The 22,008-nt window shown below is 38.0% G+C and overlaps 3 protein-coding genes and 1 long non-coding RNA gene across 7 annotated transcripts; 2 read left to right on the forward strand and 2 right to left on the reverse strand.

Annotated features, from left to right (window-relative positions):
* The first annotated feature begins 573 nt into the window (after positions 1-573).
* Positions 574-4,412, forward strand: LOC119982429 (tyrosine-sulfated glycopeptide receptor 1-like). Its single transcript, XM_038825797.1, has one exon. It carries the CDS (start codon positions 992-994, stop codon positions 4,250-4,252), a length of 3,261 nt encoding a protein of 1,086 aa, XP_038681725.1. The 5' UTR covers positions 574-991; the 3' UTR covers positions 4,253-4,412.
* A 532-nt stretch (positions 4,413-4,944) lies between these two features.
* LOC119982430 lies at positions 4,945-6,036 on the reverse strand. The gene is made up of 3 exons (XR_005464397.1): positions 5,715-6,036; positions 5,355-5,472; positions 4,945-5,248 (listed from the first exon to the last, which is right to left on the reverse strand). It is a non-coding gene; the product is annotated as an uncharacterized LOC119982430 (long non-coding RNA).
* Positions 6,037-6,416: 380 nt separating this feature from the next.
* LOC119982749 (uncharacterized protein C630.12) lies at positions 6,417-12,142 on the forward strand. 2 transcript variants are annotated; one of them, XM_038826278.1, is made up of 13 exons: positions 6,417-6,758; positions 7,450-7,509; positions 7,633-7,811; positions 8,018-8,153; positions 8,905-9,001; positions 9,484-9,537; positions 9,612-9,712; positions 10,334-10,368; positions 10,492-10,549; positions 10,758-10,832; positions 10,919-11,076; positions 11,163-11,420; positions 11,528-12,142. In XM_038826278.1, the coding sequence occupies exons 1-13, from the start codon at positions 6,621-6,623 to the stop codon at positions 11,775-11,777; spliced, it is 1,599 nt and encodes a 532-aa protein (XP_038682206.1). In that variant the 5' UTR covers positions 6,417-6,620; the 3' UTR covers positions 11,778-12,142. The 2 variants fall into 2 exon arrangements, with proteins under 2 accessions (XP_038682206.1, XP_038682207.1); XM_038826279.1 differs by having other exon boundaries at positions 9,484-9,534.
* Positions 12,143-15,274: 3,132 nt separating this feature from the next.
* Positions 15,275-18,234, reverse strand: LOC119982180 (triacylglycerol lipase OBL1). 3 transcript variants are annotated; one of them, XM_038825420.1, is made up of 6 exons: positions 18,088-18,234; positions 17,693-17,988; positions 17,058-17,302; positions 16,908-16,941; positions 16,145-16,827; positions 15,275-15,859 (listed from the first exon to the last, which is right to left on the reverse strand). In XM_038825420.1, exons 2-6 carry the CDS (start codon positions 17,781-17,783, stop codon positions 15,551-15,553), a joined length of 1,362 nt encoding a protein of 453 aa, XP_038681348.1. In that variant the 5' UTR covers positions 17,784-17,988; positions 18,088-18,234; the 3' UTR covers positions 15,275-15,550. The 3 variants fall into 3 exon arrangements, with proteins under 3 accessions (XP_038681348.1, XP_038681347.1, XP_038681345.1); XM_038825419.1 differs by lacking the exon at positions 18,088-18,234 and having other exon boundaries at positions 15,275-15,808; positions 17,693-18,040; XM_038825417.1 differs by lacking the exon at positions 18,088-18,234 and having other exon boundaries at positions 17,693-18,040.
* Positions 18,235-22,008: the final 3,774 nt, after the last annotated feature.

Genomic DNA, 22,008 nt, shown 5'->3' on the forward strand with positions numbered 1-22,008 from the left:
ATACTCAACGAGACAAGTGAAAAAGACGTCATATGCACATTGAGGGCACCAAAGTCTACGGGTTTAAAGTTCAAACTTCAAAGTCACACAATAATTTTTTCATATTAACTTGTTTGGTAGAGTTTATGTCGGAGCTCATAAGGCTTATGAGCTCCAAAATAAATTATGCCAAATATTAAATATAAACTAATTTATAAGTTTCACAGACACCTAATATCTTATTTCATAATTTATAAGTTAATTTATTTTAACAATAAATAAGTTTTGTCAACCGGAATCATATATATATATATATATATATTCTTTTATGCGGATGTCTACATGATAAATGAGACCCATTATTTTGGGTCCCTCATATTTTAAATCAATAATGTAAACATAGAACTTTATTTTACACCCTTATATTATATCTGAATTTCTCTATATATATATATATTTATTTATTTATTTATTTATAGAGTAAAAATACAATTACTATACTAATAACATATATATTTTTTATTTTGTACTAAATAGCGGAGGGAGAGGCTCTGGTGAAACTCGTCATATCAATCAATCATCATCTTTAACAAAAAAAAGTCCAACAAGCCCCACCATCACTAACGTCACCACTACCACCGCGACCACGATCTCCAGTCACCAATAGCCGCCCCCCTCTCTCAAAAAGTAAACGCTCAAAAGATATTCATATTTTTTTTCATCATCATACGATCAATAACACCTGTTCCACTTATTACACTTCTCTTTCTTCCTTTATATTATTATATTTTATTTTTATTAATGATTATGGTTCCCCTTCCCCATCATAATCTCGACGACTCAACATCAGTCACTCACGCACGCACGCACGCACGCACTCTCTCTCTTGGTTTCTCTGTTTCTTTTTCTTTTTCTTGGGTCAATGGATTGTTCACTTCAATCTCCAACCTCTCATACCCCCTGATCGGATAACGATGTACTTGACCTTGGCCACCCCTTTCTCCTCCACCTAATGTCTTGTCTGGTTTTGGTTCCACGGATCATTAATACGATGATGGTGGTAGATTCTTCTGCTTCTGCTTCTCTGACTTCAACAACTGCAGGTCGATTCTTCTTCCTTATCAACCTTCTCGTGGTCCTTCAATTCTTACTATTACTATCACTCTGTTCTTGTCAGACCCAGGTCGCCTGCAATCAAGACGATCGCAACTCTCTCTTGTCTTTCTATCTGAACCTATCATCATCATCGACGGTACAACCTTTGATCTGGTCTCCTTCCACTGACTGCTGTGGGTGGGACGGTGTTAGATGTGATGACGGCGATGGTCGTGTTACCCAGCTCTGGTTACCTTCCAGAGGTCTTGTTGGGATCTTTTCTTCATCGCTTGTCAATCTAACCAGTCTCTCTCGCCTCAATCTATCACATAACACCCTCTCTGGTCCTCTCCCTACTGGGTTTTTCTCGTCCCTTCTCAGTCTCCAAATCGTTGATCTCAGCTATAACAGTTTATATGGCCAGTTACCGTATCCGTTTCAATCGTTGAATGGTAATAACAGCATCCAGATACTGGATTTATCGAGCAATAGCTTTCTTGGCCCCATCCTGTCTGTTAGTAATAACTCATTCCTTCGTTTGACAAGTTTCAATGTCAGCAACAATACTTTACGTGGTCAGATCCCTTCGGACATCTGTGCCAGTGTACTGGATTTCTCGAACAATGATTTCACTGGTAATATTCCCTTGAGACTAGGACAATGCTCCAGCCTCAAGATTCTCCGAGCGGGTTTCAATAATCTCTCCGGGACTATTCCTGATGGCTTATACAGCATCACCTCACTCCAACAGCTCTCCTTGCCTTTCAACAGTCTTTCCGGACGCATCGATGGCGTCATCAGTCTAGTTAACCTCACAGTCCTTGATCTCTACTCCAACAAATTCGATGGCTTAATACCACAGGATATTGGCAAACTTGCTCGATTGGAAAGTCTCCAGCTTTACATCAACAACTTCTCTGGTTCTCTGCCTTCCTCTCTGAGTAATTGCATCCGTCTGAGAGTCTTGAATTTGAGGGCCAACGAACTAGGGGGAAATCTCTCGGATTTTGATTTCTCCAAACTCCTGCAGCTTACTTCCCTTGACCTCGGGGACAATTTGATCACAGGTAACTTGCCATCCAGCCTTTATTCATGCAAGTCACTCACTGCTGTCAGAGTGGCCGGTAATAAGTTGGCTGGAGAGATCTTGCCAGACATAGCTGCACTGCAGTTCCTGTCTTTCCTCTCCATTTCTAACAACAGTATAAGCAATATTACTGGAGCACTCAGGAACCTGATGGGTTGCAAGAATCTCACTGCTCTTATTGTTTCCAAAAATTTTCTGAATGAAACTATGCCAAATGATGAAAGCCTAATGGATGCAGATGCATTCCAAAATCTCAAGGTTCTGGCCTTTGGTGGTTGTCAATTAATGGGCCAAGTGCCCACCTGGCTAGCTAATCTGAAGAACCTCGAGGTATTGGACCTGTCTGTTAACCAAATCACAGGTTTCATTCCTGGTTGGTTGGGTAATCTAACCTACCTTTTTTACCTAGACTTGTCTGGAAACTTCATTTCCGGAGAATTTCCCAAGGAACTCACAAGACTGCCAGCGTTAACATCAGGAGACGCTAAGCAGCAAGTGAATCGCAGTTATTTAGAGTTGCCTGTGTTTGTCATGCCCAACAATGCTACCAATCAGCAGTACAATCAGCTCTTGAGCTTACCACCAGCATTTTACCTGAGAAACAACAACCTCAGTGGCAATATTCCAGCTGAAATTGGCCAACTAAAGCAGCTTCATGTGTTGGATCTCAGTAACAATAATTTCTCTGGCAACATTCCAGATCAAATATCAAACCTCACCAACTTAGAGAAACTTGATCTTTCTGGAAATGATCTATCTGGTGTAATCCCCGCCTCACTTAAGGGTCTCCATTTCTTGTCCTCTTTCAGTGTGGCGAAAAACAGTCTCCAAGGACAAATACCATCAGGAGGCCAGTTTGACACTTTTTCTAGCTCCAGCTTTGATGGGAATCCAGAGTTGTGTGGTTCAGTAGTGCAGCGCGTTTGCTTTAATCCAACTGCACCGCCCCATTCTGTTGCACCTCCTAAGAGCCCAAATACAAGACTTATCATTGGACTTGTCCTGGGGACCTGTTTTGGCGCTGGCCTAGTTATCACAGTGCTTGCACTATGGATATTGTCCAAGAGGAGGATCATTCCAAGAGGTGACCTTGACAAGATTGAGTTGGATATGCTTTCCGGGAACTCTAACTTTGGGGTGTCTCCCGGACCTGACAAAGATGCAAGCTTAATCATATTGTTCTCAAACAATTGCAACGAAATTAAGGATCTGACCATATCTGAACTCTTGAAAGCTACTGACAATTTCAATCAAGAAAACATTATAGGTTGTGGAGGTTTTGGTTTAGTTTATAAAGCACTATTAGCAAATGGTACCAAGCTGGCTGTGAAGAAACTCTCTGGAGACTTGGGCCTAATGGAAAGAGAATTTAGAGCAGAGGTAGAGGCTCTGTCCACAGCCCAGCACGAGAACCTGGTTTCACTGCGAGGCTATTGTGTGCATGAGGGATTTCGGCTACTGATTTATTCTTTCATGGAGAATGGGAGCTTGGATTATTGGTTGCATGAGAAAGCTGATGGTGCATCTCAGTTAGATTGGCCAACACGACTTAAGATTGTAAGAGGAGCAAGTCATGGGCTGGCATACATGCACCAGATATGTGAACCACACATTGTCCATCGTGACATCAAGTCCAGCAATATCCTCCTTGATGAAAAGTTTGAAGCACATGTTGCAGATTTTGGTTTGTCCCGATTGATTCTTCCTTACGAGACTCATGTAACAACAGAGCTTGTCGGTACCCTGGGTTACATTCCTCCCGAGTATGGACAAGCATGGGTGGCCACTTTAAGGGGAGATATGTACAGTTTTGGGGTTGTCATGCTTGAACTGCTCACTAGTAAGAGACCTGTTGAGGTATTCAAGCCAAAGTTGTCGAGAGAATTGGTTTCATGGGTGCAACAAATGAGAAATGAGGGCAAACAAGACCAGGTCTTTGACCATTTGCTACGAGGAAAGGGATTTGATGAAGAGATGCGGCAGGTTCTAGACATGGCCTGCATGTGTGTGAACCAGAACCCTTTCAAGAGGCCAACCATCAAGGAAGTTGTTGATTGGCTCAAGAATATAAAGACAACCAACAGGAATTGAGATAAAGGTTAGTGTAATGAAGCTTCATTACACATGATACCTACACAGAATATGAGTTACAACACATCTTCACGTTTTTTCTTTCTTAACAATGTAAATGGAAATTTTCATATTGTATTGTTCTAAAGATATATAGAAAAACTACGTGATTCACTGGTTAGCTCGGAAATTTGTAAGTGGTATCTAATAACGTAAGAATGCTACTGTAGGATCGCATCAAATAAGTGCAATTAAAAGCAAAACAGATCTGTCCAATTACTGAGCACCTCAGTAGCAATCTCCTTCTACAACTACCCAAATTAACTCCAAAACTCTCCTCCATTTTTCAACATAAGAACATTATGCTCTATATGGTAAAACTTAAGCAGTGAGATTTCTCTATATTCAACTAGTGCAATGTGAGTGTATTGCTCGAATGTCGTGCGTTTTGCGACGGGGAAGAGTAAGCTATTCTCTGTTGAACTATTCCAACTTTTGCGTCCCTAAGAAGGATTTGCTTGCACTGCAGGATCCTGGAACAACCTTTAGATTCCTAAGTTCACTCTTAGTTTTGCTCGTTACAGAAACTATTGTTAGATTTATATTCTTCAGATGCCACCAAGACCAATCTCAGCTTATCTAAAGATACTACTTATATTATATACCATAACCATCGGCACTTCGGGGAAAACATCAAACAAATCATGTGAGCAATCCTTGCAATCAAGCTGAAAACTTTGAAACCTCAGTTTTCCTCCTAGTGCAAGTCTATGTCATGAAGAATTTACAAACTGAAATGTTGTTCGTGTATTCTTTATTCAAAATGATTTTAATACACATATACAGGCAAAGAAAACACACTATTTTTCAGGAACTGAATAATCATTTGACATCTCTAACATTCAGCTTGGTCTCTTATCATTTTCGGTATTTTACTTCTTTGATATGAAGACTTGGTGTGACCTATAACATTTATGGTAGTATCCATATTCAGTTTTGCTTTCAGATCATCAGTACCTTGAATTTAAAAAAACAATTGAGCATTACATGAAGATAGAAGGAAGGAAGAATTAATATTAAGGCCATCCATGGGTGAGATTGAATTTAATCTGTTAAAACTCACCGCAAAATTCATCTGAAAAGCGCCAGGCAATGGGACGAGTAACAGCTTTGAAGATCATCCACTGAACATACCAAATCTCCACCTGGCCGTTGCTAAGATATTCTTCGCTTACGCATTACTGCAAACATGTGACGTGCATAAGAAATCGGCAAAAGAAGCCAAAACCAAACACTAGAATTGCAAGGAAAAAAAAAAAGAGTATTCAACAAACAAGCAAGAATATCTAAGTGAGACGCACAATTTGAATGTTCCCACATCATATCGCTACATGTAATTCAAATTCTTGAAATGATTTCGTTTTTCTTTCGAACAAAGAAGCAACTAAATATCTTCACGAAGTAAAGAGCGGGAGAAGCTTACTCCATAATTGAAGAAACTCGAATGTCGCGCGTTTTGAGACGGCGAAGAGTAAGCTATTTGCAGAGGCAGAGCCTGGATGGGCCAACGGAGGGACGACTAGCAACCACACTTCCTCTGTTCCTCAGTAGCTGCAGCAAAGCATCTGTGTCCTTTACATAACGCAGCTAGCTTTGCTAAAATTGTGTATACATTAACTTACATTACATCCTTGTTTTATAATAAAACTTACCAATAATATTAAAAGTCTAGGATTTAGGATTTAGTAGATGACTTATACCATCTAGTGGGGATATTTTTTGTGGAATTTTAATTTTTTGGGGTTGTTCCAATTTTAGATTCCTACCCGCATGATTTTGAACGAGTCTTACCTAATATTGGTCTTCAATATAGTTCGAATTATTATTGTGGCTCGAGACTTACGTCCATTAAGTTGTTCAAAGGGCACGCTAGATGGTTTTTGGGACTTGTCTTACCTCTAGGCTCCTACCCATATGGTTCTCATCGGGTTTTACTTGTCGTCGACATGGTTCTGACTACTTCGCGACTCGAGACTTACGCCCAAACAGCTATTCAAAGGACATGTTTGGTGGTTCCTTAGTTATCAAAAAAGAGTGTAGAATGTAATATTTATAATTTAAGGTTTGAGACTTATAATTTATGAAATCATATAACAATAACTCAATTGGTTATATATCATAGAGTAGGACGTATGCATTTCGTTAAGGTCGGAGTTCGACCCAGTTCAGAGTATTTTTTTTATGATTTTCCAAGTTAGCATTGAGAGTATAAGATTTAAGATTTATGGAACCACAAAGCAATAGTTAAACATGGCGGGTCAGGTCAACTGCGGCTGAAGCCAAACAGAAATACGGGCGAAAACTTTTGAAGAAGTAGGTGCGATCTGTGATGAAGGCGCAAGATCGGCGATTGACGGTGGTCCTGACCATCGTATGGTCGATCACGATCTTATACGGAGAAATGTTCGCGTATTGGGTTCCTCTCTGTTCTTGTTCCTGGCCTTCTCCTCCTGTCAATTCCACCCTCGTACGTTTACTCGATTTGTGTTTTCTTTTCTCCTTAATCTTGAAGTATTTGAAGAATGCGTTGCTAGGTTTTCTCTACTAGAGTCGGAGCACAGATTCTGGTTTTCTGTCATATGTTAGAAGACTTGTAAAAGTTTTCATTTACAATTCCTTTGAGAACACATTGATATGAGACCAGAATAGGCGCAAGTCATTTTCTTTCCGTATGAAAATTGAATTTAGAATGGATTATTTGCTCAGTTCATTCAATTGAATGGACTTGCATAAGCTTTCCATGAAGCTGATCTGCTCTGTACAACTTTAATTAATAATCTTGTTTTTTCAATTTTTCTTCAACCAAGGAACTTAGGTTGGTATCACATTTTTGCAACTAAACAATCTCAGTAAAATTTTCTGATAAAGATAACATTTTCAAACTATGTGGCATGATGACATCTATTTTCAGCTTCTTTTTTGTTCATATCGTGTCATGTAGAACAATTTCACCTATTTCTACTACATTCGGCTGTATTGGTTAAAAATTACTACAAAGTGTCATTCTAACGGCATAACAAAAGTAATTTTATATTTGAAGTTGATCTATATAGTTAGATGAATATGTTCAAATGCATATGTTGTGTGCAAGAACACACACATCCCATTGGTGCACTTGTGTCAATGTGTTAACACTTTTTTGTCCTTGCAATGCGTAGATGGGTGGAGAAGGACGCGTTAATCATTATTCAAAACTTGCTGTTCTTACAGATCCACAGGTTAATTGGATATATGTATTTCACTTTTAATTGGATTTCTGTCTTTCACCTTTCCTTTAAAAAGGAGGAGGCGAAAGGGGAGAAAAGTTCTTTGTATTCTAATTTCATTTCCATATTTGACAGCTCATGGATAAAACCTCCCTTGGTGTTGCCCCGAAATCACTAGCTTTGGAGACTGCTCAGTTCTACACTGATTTGTACATGCGCAGAGCGTTCTTTGCATCTATCCTGCCTTTCAAACCTGATGTTATTTTGTTTCTGGGGGATTATTTTGATGGAGGCCCTTATTTATTAGAAGAAGAGTAAGGCCTTGAAAGCTTTCCAATGTCACGTACTTATTGGTCAATATTATATTCATAATAACTTATGTTAATTTTACATCATCTTTTTTTTTTTGTTTCAGTTGATAATGACTGATCAACTAATTTGACTAATTTATTAAAGCATTCTTTCATATTTTCTTCTTCATTTTGGTGCAGAATTTCCCTGACAAGATTTGGTTTTTTAGATGGCAGGAATCTTTAAGTCGTTTTAAGCATATCTTTGGTCTGAATATGCTAGAAAGGCATAAAGATACCCCAGTCTATTACCTCTCTGGAAACCATGATATTGGCTATGCTGGTCTCAACTCTCGTAATCCAAAGGTACTTTGGCATCGAAACCTCAATGAGCTGTAGCTTATATTGTGTTGCATGTTATAAGTTTGAAGAGATTACAATATAAAACAAGAGATAAAGATGAAAGACAAGCTCTATAATGGGGAAAAAGAGAGGTGCAAGATCAATTGCTCTTGTGCATGTAGGCTATGATTGCTTTGCAAGGGATGTGATGGGAATTAGAATCTAATGATGAGTTATCATACTCCAATCTAGAATTGGTGCCAGGATATTTGTGTTTTTCAACGAGTTCAAGTATTAGTAATCCCATTACATATTCTACTTGGCTACTGTGTGATGGGAGTGAGAATACTATTCCTTATTTTCAAACCAAGTATAATTATAAAGTATTTGAACCTATGTATTCTTATATATCATTGGGGATTAAATTATTAAATTTATAGGTATTAGGCTTTAATAATAAACTGTAAGTGTTCATGTCTGAAACTTGGACTTGGGTTTTGTGTGGAAATGTGCATAGAATGTCAACTGAAAACTACATTACAAGACTCACTGTCATTGCCAGATTATGCAATTCGTTCTTCCTGTCAATATAAAAATGAATTTGCCAAAAAAAATTTGTGTTTTTTTGTTTAGGTTATTTCTTGAGTTGTGTTGAGTGCAATTGTTGCTAATATTTTTGGTAATCAGTTACTGCTTTCAGTAGTTATTAATGCACTTTCTCTGGACTCCATCTTTATCTACAGGGTTTTCATTTTTTTACATTGCACTCTAACAGGTTATAAGCCGCTATGAAAAAGAGTTTGGGCCCAGAAACTTCCGTTTTATAGCTGGAGAAGTGGAGTTCATTGTGGTTGATGCTCAAACTGTCGATGGTAAACTATGAAGCATTAATTTTCTTTTTGGATTCTAAGAAACTCTTTTATTTTTCTTAATGTTTTGCCACTCTCATCACGACATACGGAGAAATTTTTTAATGCATAGAGTTGGAATATATACTACTTAAGTTGTCGATTTCTTGTTTGACCATACTGAAGACTGTTACAAATGTAAATCATTTGCCCTACAAAAATGCATGTTTAACAAACAAGATAGTAAAAATGTAAAATTGCGTTGAAGTGTTTGTATCCCATGGGAAATCTTGACATGTTTAGCTTCTTTTCTTCCTCTTTCCATGGCACGTAACCTAAATATCATTTATGCCAAAAGCGTAAGCTGATGGTAAAGATAAGCATTTTATAACATTTTATTATGTAGTCATTGCTCTAATACTTCCCCTTATCTCCATTGAATTTTTGTTTCTGAGCATTTGTGATGGCATTTTTAAGTAAAAAGATGTGTGGATTATCATCTGCAGGGCAAGGAGATTCCGCGTCTGCAACTTGGGATTTTGCCAAAAATGTCAGCAGTGGTATTGGCTAATGCTAAGTTTACTATTTGTGGGCTTGTGTAACATAAAATTAATACATCTTTGACATTCTCTAGATGTTCAATTGCGTCCGAGGGTTTTGTTGACCCACATTCCACTACATCGGCGGGATTGGACCTCTTGTGGCCCTAATCGTTCTTCACCTGTCATTAATCAGGCATCACTCTCTCCCCCCACCCCTCTCTCGGAGTAGAAGTTAAAGCATATCATGTGTTTATGTTGATTGGCAATATTTGTAATTTTTCTTATTGCATCATAGACTTGAAAATCATTCAGAGGTTTATAATATGAATCAGATGCTATGAGAGGTGGAGAAAAGAAAACTGTGGTATACTATGATGTAAATGCACTACTAGGATATATATAGATTTCAAGAGATCTTATGATTTGATTTAATGACATGAAAATATTCTATACTGCAATCATTATGCACTTGTTGTAACTTGTAAGGTACATTTTTCCGTACAATTTTTTGTTGATCTATTCTAGAACTAGCTCTATGCTTTATATTTATGTTTAAGACGTTTCTGATTGGTATCCCAGAATATGGGGGGTTCATATGTCTTGAAGGAAAATACGTTTATCATATCGTAGCATGAATTATCATGTCATCAATGTATAGTACCAATATAATATGGATCGTCTTGTTGATATATGTGTGCTATATTGTAAATTGTAGCCAGTAATGCTCCGTGTAGTCTTGGGTTTGCTTTTATTTATGCAGTTATGCACCTCATTACCGGCACTCATGCATATGACCCTTCTTTTTCATGTCCAGAGGATTACTCGTGCTGCTCAAAGTCAAGAAATAGTGTGAGTTTCTCTTCCCGCTTTTGTTGCTTGTTAGGAAAGATGGTAACATCAAATAAAATGGAATAATATATGGTTTAGCTTGGGCGACTGAATTTGGGTTGACTGTTGCACTATCTTATTCAGCTACCAGAATTATATCACGGAGGAATCATCAAATCGCTTATTGGAGTTGATTAAACCTGTAAGCTCTCTCTATGTTGCCCTAATGTGGAAGCAATGCATCATAACTCTGTACTCATCATTATAGAAACATTAAGAATGTGTCGTTTCAGTAGCAAACCAGTGAGAAATAAGTGTTGTCGTTTTTAACATTTTGCATGACTATTGCTGAAATATCTGCTACTGAGGTGGCTTGAAAGGTATATATTTTTAATATGTGGTTTCTGCAGGTGCTCATTCTATCTGGTCATGATCATGATCAATGTACGGTTATCCATGAGTTAAAATCTGGGATCATCAAGGAGGTAGAGGGTAATTTTTTGGTATGCATAAGTTGAAATGTTATGGTCTGCAAGTAACTCTGCGTCATTTAATTAATGATAATTTGCAGCAAACTGTAGGAACCTTAAGTTGGCAGATGGGTAACTTGTATCCATCATTTATGTTATTGTCTGTGAGTAACTCTGCATTAGGAAATACTTCTACTCCCGAAGAAGCTGTAATCACTCAACTTTGCTTTCTTCCAATGCAAATGCACATCTACATATGGTAACTCCCCAAGGGAATGGATGATAATTTTATCTTTGAACTTTTCAAAGTCGCCTTCTTAAGAACTTCATTTGCTGAAATTTCAGGTATCTTTTGCTGTTTGTTTTGACCCTTCTTGCTATCTTATTTAATGGCATGGGTTTTTGGGATCGCTTTACTGATATGATAAGGAGTAGTAGGGAGTTAGTGAGCCACAACATATTTAGAGGTGGGACAAAGGAGAAAGATGACGATGATGATGGCGAATATGAGATGATCTGGGATGCAGAAGGATCTATGCATCTTGTCAAAAAAAAGGTGAATGCTCCTGTCAAGCATCCAGTGGATAAGGGTTTTGTTGAAAGGTAACCTCTCCATTACAATAATTGACGACAGTACATTGAATGATTATATCAAGAAACTTGTTTCGTTGATGTTTGAATGGAGTTTTATATCGGTTTCTTTGGAGCAGGGGAAATGCTGTAGTCCGGCCAACTGCTAAGAAAAATGTTAGTCAGGAGGTGGAGGTCTGTATGAACATAGACGAAGTTGCAGATATGGGCGTTGTTCCTGCGTTTAAACTACCACATAGAACAACAAAATCAAGGACAAAAATCATAATCTACAGATTGATACGAGCATTCCAAATGCTTGCAGTCATTGCTGCAGTAAATGTTCCCATCTACATGATGTTGCTATTCAAAGATTGGATTGACCAGTGATCAAAATTGAAATTATGATGTGACTCTGTTCACCACATAATTCATGAAGGTGGCAGGCAGTGGTGTAAAGAATCTTGTATGGATACGGTTGCCAAAATCAGCACCCTGCTTAAGTTCAAGAAGGTAGATCCCGTAATAGTAATTCAAAGGTTTTGCTTTGCATTTCTGGATTCCTATACCCCTATTGACGATAGACAAGTTATGTGAGCTAACAAATGTGAGAAAGACGAATCTGTTTCTTGGTCATGTTGTAAGTTTAAGTTGTTTAACATCTGAACACTACTAGCTTGAATATGCCAGCTTTACTGAGCTTGAACTATTAGACATTTTTGCTCACTGTGTGTGAACTAGTTAGTTTTGCTCTTCTTCTTTTTCCTTCTTCTTCTAAACTTGTGGGCATGTGCATGTGCTGTAAATACATCAATTCTTATCACGGAAATACTAAGGATTTCGGTTTTTTTTTCTTTCCCTTGGACTCTCATGATCCATATGAAATCGTACGTCCATTTTTGTATTTTGGATAGCTGAGATAGAAAAAATACTAGGATTAGTGAGACTGCTATTCTTATAATGATAATCGGAATTTATATGATTAATAATGATCACGATTAGCCGAGTACAACAGATGAGCAACCCATCCAAGTTCTTCAAGGATTACAACAATTATTTTCCCTGAAAGAACTTGGAGGCAAAAAAGAGAGAAGAAGAAGCAAAACAAGTAGACAAAAACAACTTTTGCCAAACATCAGAACCCCTCCCATTTACATAAGATCCAGCTTCCATCAATTTCCATGCTGATGTTCAGTTGGTGAAAAAGCAGAACTGTGGTCAGAAACCTCTCTCGTGCCCAAAAAGCCCGGTGGGTCGGCCCACCAAGGCCCAAAATATAGGAAGTGCTCGAGAAAAGAATGGTAAGAGATAAAACCACAATCCAGCCCATGAAACCCAACAGGACCAACCAGCATGATACAAGAACCTGAACCTGAACCTGAACCTTATCATATACGAAAATGCTAAGTATCTCAGTATTTTTATTCCAACTATCCCAAATATTAAGATGGATGCACACGATCCATGTGAAATCGTGTGTCTTCATCTCAGCATATAAGATAAGTGAAACAAAAAATACTAGGATCCGTAAGACTACTCTTATCATATATATATATATGATAGTAAGCTAGTCATCGCCATGAATATACCAGCAGAGGAGCATGGTTGCGCAGCGGCGCAAGATGTAGATACGAGCGCGTTGCTGCTTAACCAACTTAGCACACTTGGTGGACAAATTACTGCCCTTTGAAGAGGCCTTGGAGTTGGATTCACCCTTATTGTATTCTTGAAGCTTAAGCTCAGCCATTTTTGTGTAAAAAAGCTCTATCAAGAGCTAGAGGCCACGAGGGTCCAAGTGATGGTGGTTGGAGTATATATAGTGTCCAATATATGCCTACAAATTAATCTCAAATGCCAAGAAAAAGGGCTTAGAGATTTGACTGAGTTGTTAAGGAAGCAAGGGCAGTGAACATGGTCATGTTCACAAAATTTGAGGGATTTATTTTCATTTCCTTGGAGTTGGGGAGGATTGAGATTATATTATTATTGGTTGATTAGAGAAGAAGCAAAATTAAGGGCATGAAAAGGGGAGAGTTGCTTAATGAAGACAAGGCATGGTAGATATGGTATTAGGGTTTATGGGAACAAGTAGCCGGCACCAAACCCATTATTCTCTTTCTTTGAGACGTTTTGGTTGGATGGCTCACACTCCCAAACCTCATCACACACACAAACACAAACACAAACACAAACACAAACAAACTAAATATATAAACAAAACAATTAAGAAGTTAATTAGATTTACGTACCTAAGATATTTTTTAATTAATGAATGGTTGCAAACATTACAACCATTTAGCGATATATAGCCTAGTTGATCATCTCTTCGAATTTAGAGCGTAAAGAATCTCGTCCGAGATTGAAAGTTTGATTTTAAGATAATGCCACTATTTCTAAATGGTTTGCGCTAGGCTTTGACCCAACTAACATATCAGATGGGTTGTAGTACCGGGTTTACACATATCTATCATGAATCGAGTTTTGAGTTTATTAATTTGTTGTTCAAAGGACACATTTACCGAGTTTTTCTCAGTTTAAAAAAAAGTTCGCAAACATTACTATTAGTATTTTATTTTTGGGGATTGGGATTTGGATTGGGAACTTCACCCACACGAATGTATGAATCACACGTACATTGAAAAATCTCTAGAAAGATTGAGATATGATTAATGTGTGTGTGTGTATATTGGTAAGCTTGATTAATGAGTGCTAGTTCTTCTGTTTAGTTTTTGTTTTTTTGTACTTAAATGAGTGCTAGTTTGTATTATTATTATTATACTTGTAAACATGCAAATTTATAAGCTATATAGACTATAGTCAACTGTGGACATATACATAATAATACATGTAGTCTTGAAGTGAAGGAAGGTGTGGTGTAGCTTCCACGAACATATGTTGGATTGTTTTGAAGTTAAAGTGTGTGTATTTGATATCCAAATGCAATGTATGTATGTCTATTTGAGTGAAACACAAGGTGCCAATTCCAATCCCTAGAGACCCTTTCTTCTTGTATTCAAGCTAAGTTATCAAATTCTATTCAGATGAATCAAATCCAAATTTATACCAGGTTGGGTAATTTAAACTCTTAAAATAGATTTAGAGTTCAGTCTCCTAATTGGAATGACAAAAATGGTCAATTTTTAATATAAATAGTTTCTCCAAGTTCAAATCTCCCTAATGTGCGTGCAATACAATATGTGGCCACAACAAACATATGCTCATTTCAGATGTGGATGGCCCATATCGGATGTACAAAAGAGTGTTGGTTCTACAATACTGTTGTTTTGCATGTGATTCCATATTCACAAACCCCACTAATGTTTTCTTGGTATACAAGAACGATATCATATAAGCTTGTCCATTATGTACTTGATATGGGCTGACTCACGACCACGAGCATATAAAATTTTTCCTTGACGACAAGGTGAGTTAAGCCAAAGCCCAACACGTGACCTCATTGTTTCGCATGTGATTCCAAATTTGCAAAAGTTGTTGCCTCACTAATTTTTTTTGGTAATCGAGAACGATATCATACAAATTTTTTCGCTTGTCTTTTGGACATTCATTATGAGCCGGCCCGCAAACACATAACTTTCTTTCCTAACGAAACGACAGGATAAATTGAGTCAAACTCTAACATGTGGACACAATAAGATTACTTCTTCCAATAAGAATCAAACCCAGAACCTCCCGAGTCCATACGATTTTGTCCCAAAAAAATTCACCATCTAGAGTATCACACTTTTGGTTGATGCCCACATACAACCGGGACATAAAAAGTAAGTAGTATTACAGCAACGTAAAGCAATAAGGGATTACCCCAAATTACTGTTACAGTTTACTCACAAAAATAACAGGACATGACCTTCCCCTTCTACACCAAAGGGTACAACAAATTTTCAAGCAATACTGTTATTACACATTTCTACAGAAAATGACCAAACTGGATCTTCAAACCCAGAAACTCTAAAATGAAGAACAAGATTGTGGAGCCAGAAAAATCTTAATGAACTCTCTAAGCACAAGTTGCACTTGGAAGTAAAAAAGACATTTGAACTTCAATACAGCAGCCTTGATCTGCATTATTGCAGATATTATTCCCCTAGAGAATAGCTCAGAAAGAGGACACTTAAACAGCAACATTATTCACCACAGAAAATTACTCAGAAAGAGGACATTTGAACAACGCGCTTCTTCCCAAGCCTCATGGTGTTGACATAATCTGTAGGGCAATGAGCAGCAATTCCGGGGACGACCAGTCCCACAAACCTGACTAAGATGGAGAACCATCCCTCCTTGTACTCTGGTCCATGTGTGTATCCCATTGTTAAACTTCTGATTAACTCCCATGCCGCATTTAGATGCACTGGAATCATGTATCTTAACCCAAAGAAATTCGGGTCTGGTTCCTCATCCACTTCCTTCACACGTGCAATTGAAACATCAATAAGAAGCCAGCTTAGCAATTGACCCTTAACCATGAACAACTTTTTCCAGAAAGCAGGATGTCATAATCATAAAATAGAACATAATACTACTAGACACAAACTTCCTAGTCCAGAAATTTTTCAGCCATAGAATATGTAGACACTGTATATGGTGCAATGATAATCTTAACGCTACATTGTATAATATGATATGCATTTGTAGTATGGGATCGTAGAAACTTCTGGTTGGGGTCGTTGAGATTCCTACTGAGAGTTACTAATAAAGAAATATTTTTTTGGATATTAAGAGAGGGTGGTATTATCACATACTTGCTCAATGTAACAGCTGTTGTAGTAAAGGCATGCCCCAAAATGCTTATATAGGAAGGTTTGGTCGTCGTAAGGTAACCTGGGAACCAAGTCATTGCAGTACACCACCCTAAAATACCTTGCCTCTGGTTGCATTACATGGGCTCGCATAAAGTTTCCCAGCTGCCTGTCACCAACTCTTGGCTGTCCGAATGTGTATACACCCAGCAACTTTTGCATGATCTCCATTTCCTCGTGCAGCAATAGAATTACTGGAAACAATATGGCCAGCGCCCCACCCAAACTGTGCCCAGTGACTACAAATTTGGCATTCTTGTGCTCCTTCAGTAAACTCTCGAGCTTACTTCTTACAGCATAGTATGCACTTTGTTTCTGTTCAGAATTAGAACTGGTTTCTGAGATTACTGATTCTGCACCTTCTGTTCGGGTGAATTTTGCGTCCTTCATCAGTAGGTGATTTTTGAAGGAGACAGCATCGGCTCTGTTGCCCAAACCTAAGGCTTCTAGGAATCCCATGTGGACTTTTCCCAATTTAGGAATCTCGTACCAAGAATAATCAAAATCAGTAATCCAATCATCAGCATCAAAAGGCTCTGTGCCCCTGAAGCTAATCAATATCAAACTGGCATCTTTTGGCTTGTCACATAGAATGAACACTTGAGTGCAGTTCCCCTTTTGATAATCTACCATACCATTTTCAGCAAATTCAGGATTGAAATAGAAAGGGAAAATTTTGGAAATGGCTCAGAATTTATTTTCTTACCATTCCAGCAGTTGTAGAAGTCCACAAAATGCATCTGTTTTGGCACAAAAGTCAAAATTACGCGTCATTAGTCCTTAATTAAATTCTTATGGTTCATCAAAGTAAATAAGTTATGAAAAGGTAATACAGAGCTGAAATAGAAGAGCTTGCCTTCCAGTGATGAATTACTACATTTCCAACAACCTCGGCATTCTCATATGCTAACTTGGATGCCATGATACACAAGTCCATTAGAGCTCTACTACCCGGTTCTACCTTCATTTCTCTCTCCTCATATGCAGAATCTCCCACTTCTTCCACCAAGTACTTGGCCCTGTATAGGTCTATCCGCCCATCTATTTGGCCGATTGTACTGATAAAAGTCTCCGTGCCTCTCTTCGGAATTGCTACCTTTCCTGCATATGATCATATGAATCGCTGCCACTAATTGCAACAAAACCGCATTCTCCTTTATAACAAACAGAATACAGTCAGAACATATTGCCTATGATTACTTGAGGATTGAACAATTCAGTAAGAAGTTCAAATATTTCACTCATTCTAACATTTCTCTGTTTTGAAACAGATACCAAGACACCATGAGAATTGATACTTTGATTCTTTGTACCGCTCAATTACTTATAGATAAAATAAATCATTAACTTTTTATGCTTGTAACTTATAAATTTCCAACAGAATCATTTTCTTATCTTCTACTTACTAGCAATTTTCATCAAACACCTAATAGACTACGCCAGTAGTACCATACTATCGATAATTATATAAGAAATCAAGAGCACAATTACCATGAACAATGTTGTAGAGCAAGCCAAGGAGGTTCCCATTGAGAGAGAGGAGATTGAGGATGAAGTCCACAACATAACCCGAATACTCCATGGGTTTGGCAGAGAAAGCAATGATCTTGCGAACTACGATCGAAACCGCAATGACCCATCTGTTATCACTCGCTAACCCATACAACACTTCCTCATCCACCTCCTCCGAACCCTCCAAAAACCTCACTCCCCTCTCCAAATCCCCCCACACTGTGAACCTCCACAGGTCCCATAATCCTCCCTTCTCTGGGCTCACTACCAGGTACCTGTAACCATCACTAGAATCCATGAATCTCCCTAACACAAAATAGCTAAAATTAATGATGTTATATCTCTGTAAATAAATTCTATATATAGTTATATACCTTCCGAGGTCACGTGTGCATCAATGGAATAAGCACGTGTATCCATCTTTATCTGGGTATGACTATGGATGGATTTGGTACCGGATTGTCGTTGAGAGTCCAGACTCCTCACGACACACCCAGTTTGTCTCCATCTTCATTTTATTCGTAATCCATCAATGTCGGTTTTGCGATTCAATCCAATAAGCAATTAAGCATCGTTGCGTTCGTCACTTTTGGGCCTCGACCCATCAACGGCCCACACCCATCACAATCACTCTCCTGCCCTTTCTGCTAAATACCTGATCCTACTCCTTCTAGACTTTTCTTGTTCTTGTTTTGAAGTGTTGTCATTGATAAATCATGAGTGTGGAGTATTATTACGTCTAGAAGAACAAGCTTACATGTGCATGCATGCATGGCCATAACGCATTGAAAAGGTCAATAAAAGTAGAAACTATTACGGCAAGAGCACATCAAGTTGCTGGGAACCCCAAAACGACACGCATTGATTGGATTTTGTTCATGGATATCCTCTTCTTCTTAACGGTGAAGCATGTGCTTTTGGGCTGGGTCCAGTACCAGTCTAATTGAAGTCCATATCCCAGACTTTACTGAGCTTCTATTTAGCCCAGAAGATAGAGAGAATTATGTAGGGCAATGCTCAGAGACAAAAGAAACTTTTGGTTGGGAAATCGCAACTAACTCTCACACCCAACAATTTCGACGCATTAACTGTCGTTAGCATGCAGAAGGCTGAGTTGACGACTCGAGTTTAGGACTGATCTAATTGTTCGGCAGACATGTTTAGTTATTGGAAATTCTAGGGAGGAGTGCAAGCTCCATCAACCTCATGAAAGAAGAAACATAACCAACCTCATGATGGGTCGGGTGTTGTCGAATTTACCGGGCTTCCTTACTAGAAGACGATTAATGGGCTTCCCCTTGACCCATTAATCTGGGAGAGTTCGGAGCCCACGGAGTTGAGGATTGGGGGCCCAAAACGTAACCAACAAACGAAAAAGAGAAGTAACGTTAGATATCAGCCCCTCACGGCTCACCTAATAATAATTAATGACACAATTAATAAATAAAATTCTTTAATAAAAGAAAAGAAGAAGAAAAAATGGAGACTTGTGGATCCCTTTCATTCAACAACAACAACGACAACTGGAGTCAGATGATTGAATTAGTTGGGAAAGAATAAAAAATTCAATCATCAACGTTGAAAAAAGCTGATCCTGTTACGTATCTGGTGGTGGTTTCATGATGATTTGCTTGGAATTGAACTTTACAGGAGATAGACATCGCAGTAGACTAAAATTTTTCTGAAATTTAATTTAATCTTTTGTGGGTAACTAGTGGTGAATCTCAAACTATCGAACTCGAAATGTCTTAAGTTTGATTCTCCTGTGACGTCTAAAATCGGACCGAAATTAATTTAATTCATTGTAATTTGGAGAGATGGTTGAGTGGAATAAAGTGTCGGATTGCTAATTTGTTGTACGAGTTCGCTTCTCATTTGTCGGGTTGCTCGATTTTGTCGATGTATCAAGTGGTCGGACTAGAGGTTAGGAGGTGGCTTCTCGACTGCTATTTGATGCCCTGCATTGGAGAAGGTGTAAGCTATGGAGTCCCCGGGGGTTATCCTCGAGAGGATGTTCAACTAGCCCTCTCTTGTTGCAAGTAAAAATGTAGGGTTGAAAATCGTTTAACTGAAGGTTATCTTTTATATGAGTTGGGGGTTCTAATTTTGGTAGGAGAAGATTTTTAACTTTTTGATTTTTTGGCAGATTATGAGTAGGATGAATCTTATCCGATTCCTTTCCTAAGTGGAGTTGGTCTCTATTAGTTTCTCTTGGTGTTTGGTCACCAGGGGCTTCTGAGGTGACTCTACTCGATTGTCCCAAGGTGGCATCTCAATATTGTCAAGATGCTCTCTTCTTGACCCTATGCTCCAAATGCACTGTCTACCGACTCCTCGAGTATCGTTGCTATGCCTAGCACCTCAGATGTGCCTTAGTTGGCATATCGGAGGGAATGTGGTCTACACCTCGATACTACCATGCTCGTCACCTCGGTTTATCACCTCTATATCTCATCATGCTCGGCCTTGACATCTCAACTTGTTCGGCCTCGACATCTCAATATGCTCGGCCTTGACATCTTAACTTGTTCGGCCTCGACATCTCAATATGCTCGACCTCGTCATCTCAGCATGCTCATTCTTGGAATCTTAACATGCTCGGCATCTCATCTAGTTCATCCTCTGCATTTGAACTTTGTGTCATATTTCGGTGTCACGTGTCATCACTTTAGTGGAAGTGGAGGGTGATTCCATATATTATCACCCCACTATAAGCAATATCTTTGTGCTCACACATTTTGTTTTGACTAAACTCATTCTCTCGTAATATAAGAGTGAGAAACTTCTGTGAACACGGGTCTGACGATCTGAATTTAAAATCATATCACATATTAAAAAGTTCAACAAATTTGTATAGTGTCGCCTCCATTTTTTTTTAAAAAAAAAACTAAATGTTTTGCTAATCGATTAGTGTTTGAAGCTAGTGTTGGTGGTAATTATGATTTGTGATGCACCATCATATCCAAAGGTTGTACACAACACAACACAACACAACACAAGGTCCACCGACAATCAATAAGCAAAATGGGGACAAGTGGGGTTTCTCTCCCTCTTATTCCCAAGGTATTGAAAAAGAGACCCCTTTTTAGTAATCTCACCTCTAATAATTGGTTTTCATTTTTTATATTATTTTATGTTTGATTTGATATTTAATTATTTTGATTTGTGTGTGATTTGATATTAGATTCAGGTTTTCTCACCCCAATAATTAAATAAAGTAACTTATTGTATCATATCAAAGTAGATTGACATGTACATTTAATGTATGCTGCAAGTTGTTCACTGTACGAAGTGACCCATTCATTTGCATAATCATACATATATCTAAACCACTGAATCATAATAGGAGACATCCGGTAATCATCCGTCAATGCCAACTGAACGAAGTAATTACCATTCACAAATCTCATTGTGATAGTTATACGTTCACATCGAGGTGGAGGTATAGAATGCAAGAGTAAAAAAGTCGAGCACTGTTCATAACTAAGAAAGTGTAACACCACATTGTACTTAGAATCAATCAAGTGACCCATATCTGACATTGACATTCAATTCTCAAGTGGTGTTGGTCTATCTGTTTCAAAAAATGTCAACAAATAGATCACTTTGTACAGTAAACAACTTACAACTTACATTAAATTTACCCGCCAATCTATTTTGATGTGATATAATAAATTACTTTATTTTATTATTACGCATGGAAAAACCAATTATGAGAATGTGAATCTAATATCAAATAGGATGTTAATCAAAATAATTAAATATCAAATCAAACATAAAATAATATAAAAAATAGAAACCAATTATTGAGGATGAAATTACTAAAAAGGGTGAGGATACCAACTCTCTCCTGAAAAAGCACAAAACCACCGAAAGAATGTAACTGTAGGAAGTAGGAGATTGATTCTTTACCAAATCCCATCCGATTCTCACTCTCATCATATCTTAACAAACCCAGTAAACAAGGATCTGTTAACTTCATCAGATTCAGTAATACAGAGAAATAACAGTCTGTCTTGATCTGACACTACTTTCTGAAATTCTCTAACAAAATTCTTTAATTGTTCGATGAGCCACCTTAGATTCTAAAACAACCCAATAATCTGAACCCCATATAGCTCTAGAATCTCTGTTTATCCCTGCAGAAAAAAGGATAAAAAAGCAAGTCTTAAAGGCAAATTGATGACTCTCGTGACTCTCCCGTTAAGTTTTATGAACCCAAATTGAGTGGCTGAAAGTAACATTTAGTTAATTAATAGTCTTTATTATGACATTTGTTTGTTTGATTCTTCAAT

This window comes from Tripterygium wilfordii, chromosome 17 (genome assembly GCF_013401445.1).
Source record: "Tripterygium wilfordii isolate XIE 37 chromosome 17, ASM1340144v1, whole genome shotgun sequence".
NCBI classification, from domain to species: Eukaryota; Viridiplantae; Streptophyta; class Magnoliopsida; order Celastrales; family Celastraceae; genus Tripterygium; species Tripterygium wilfordii.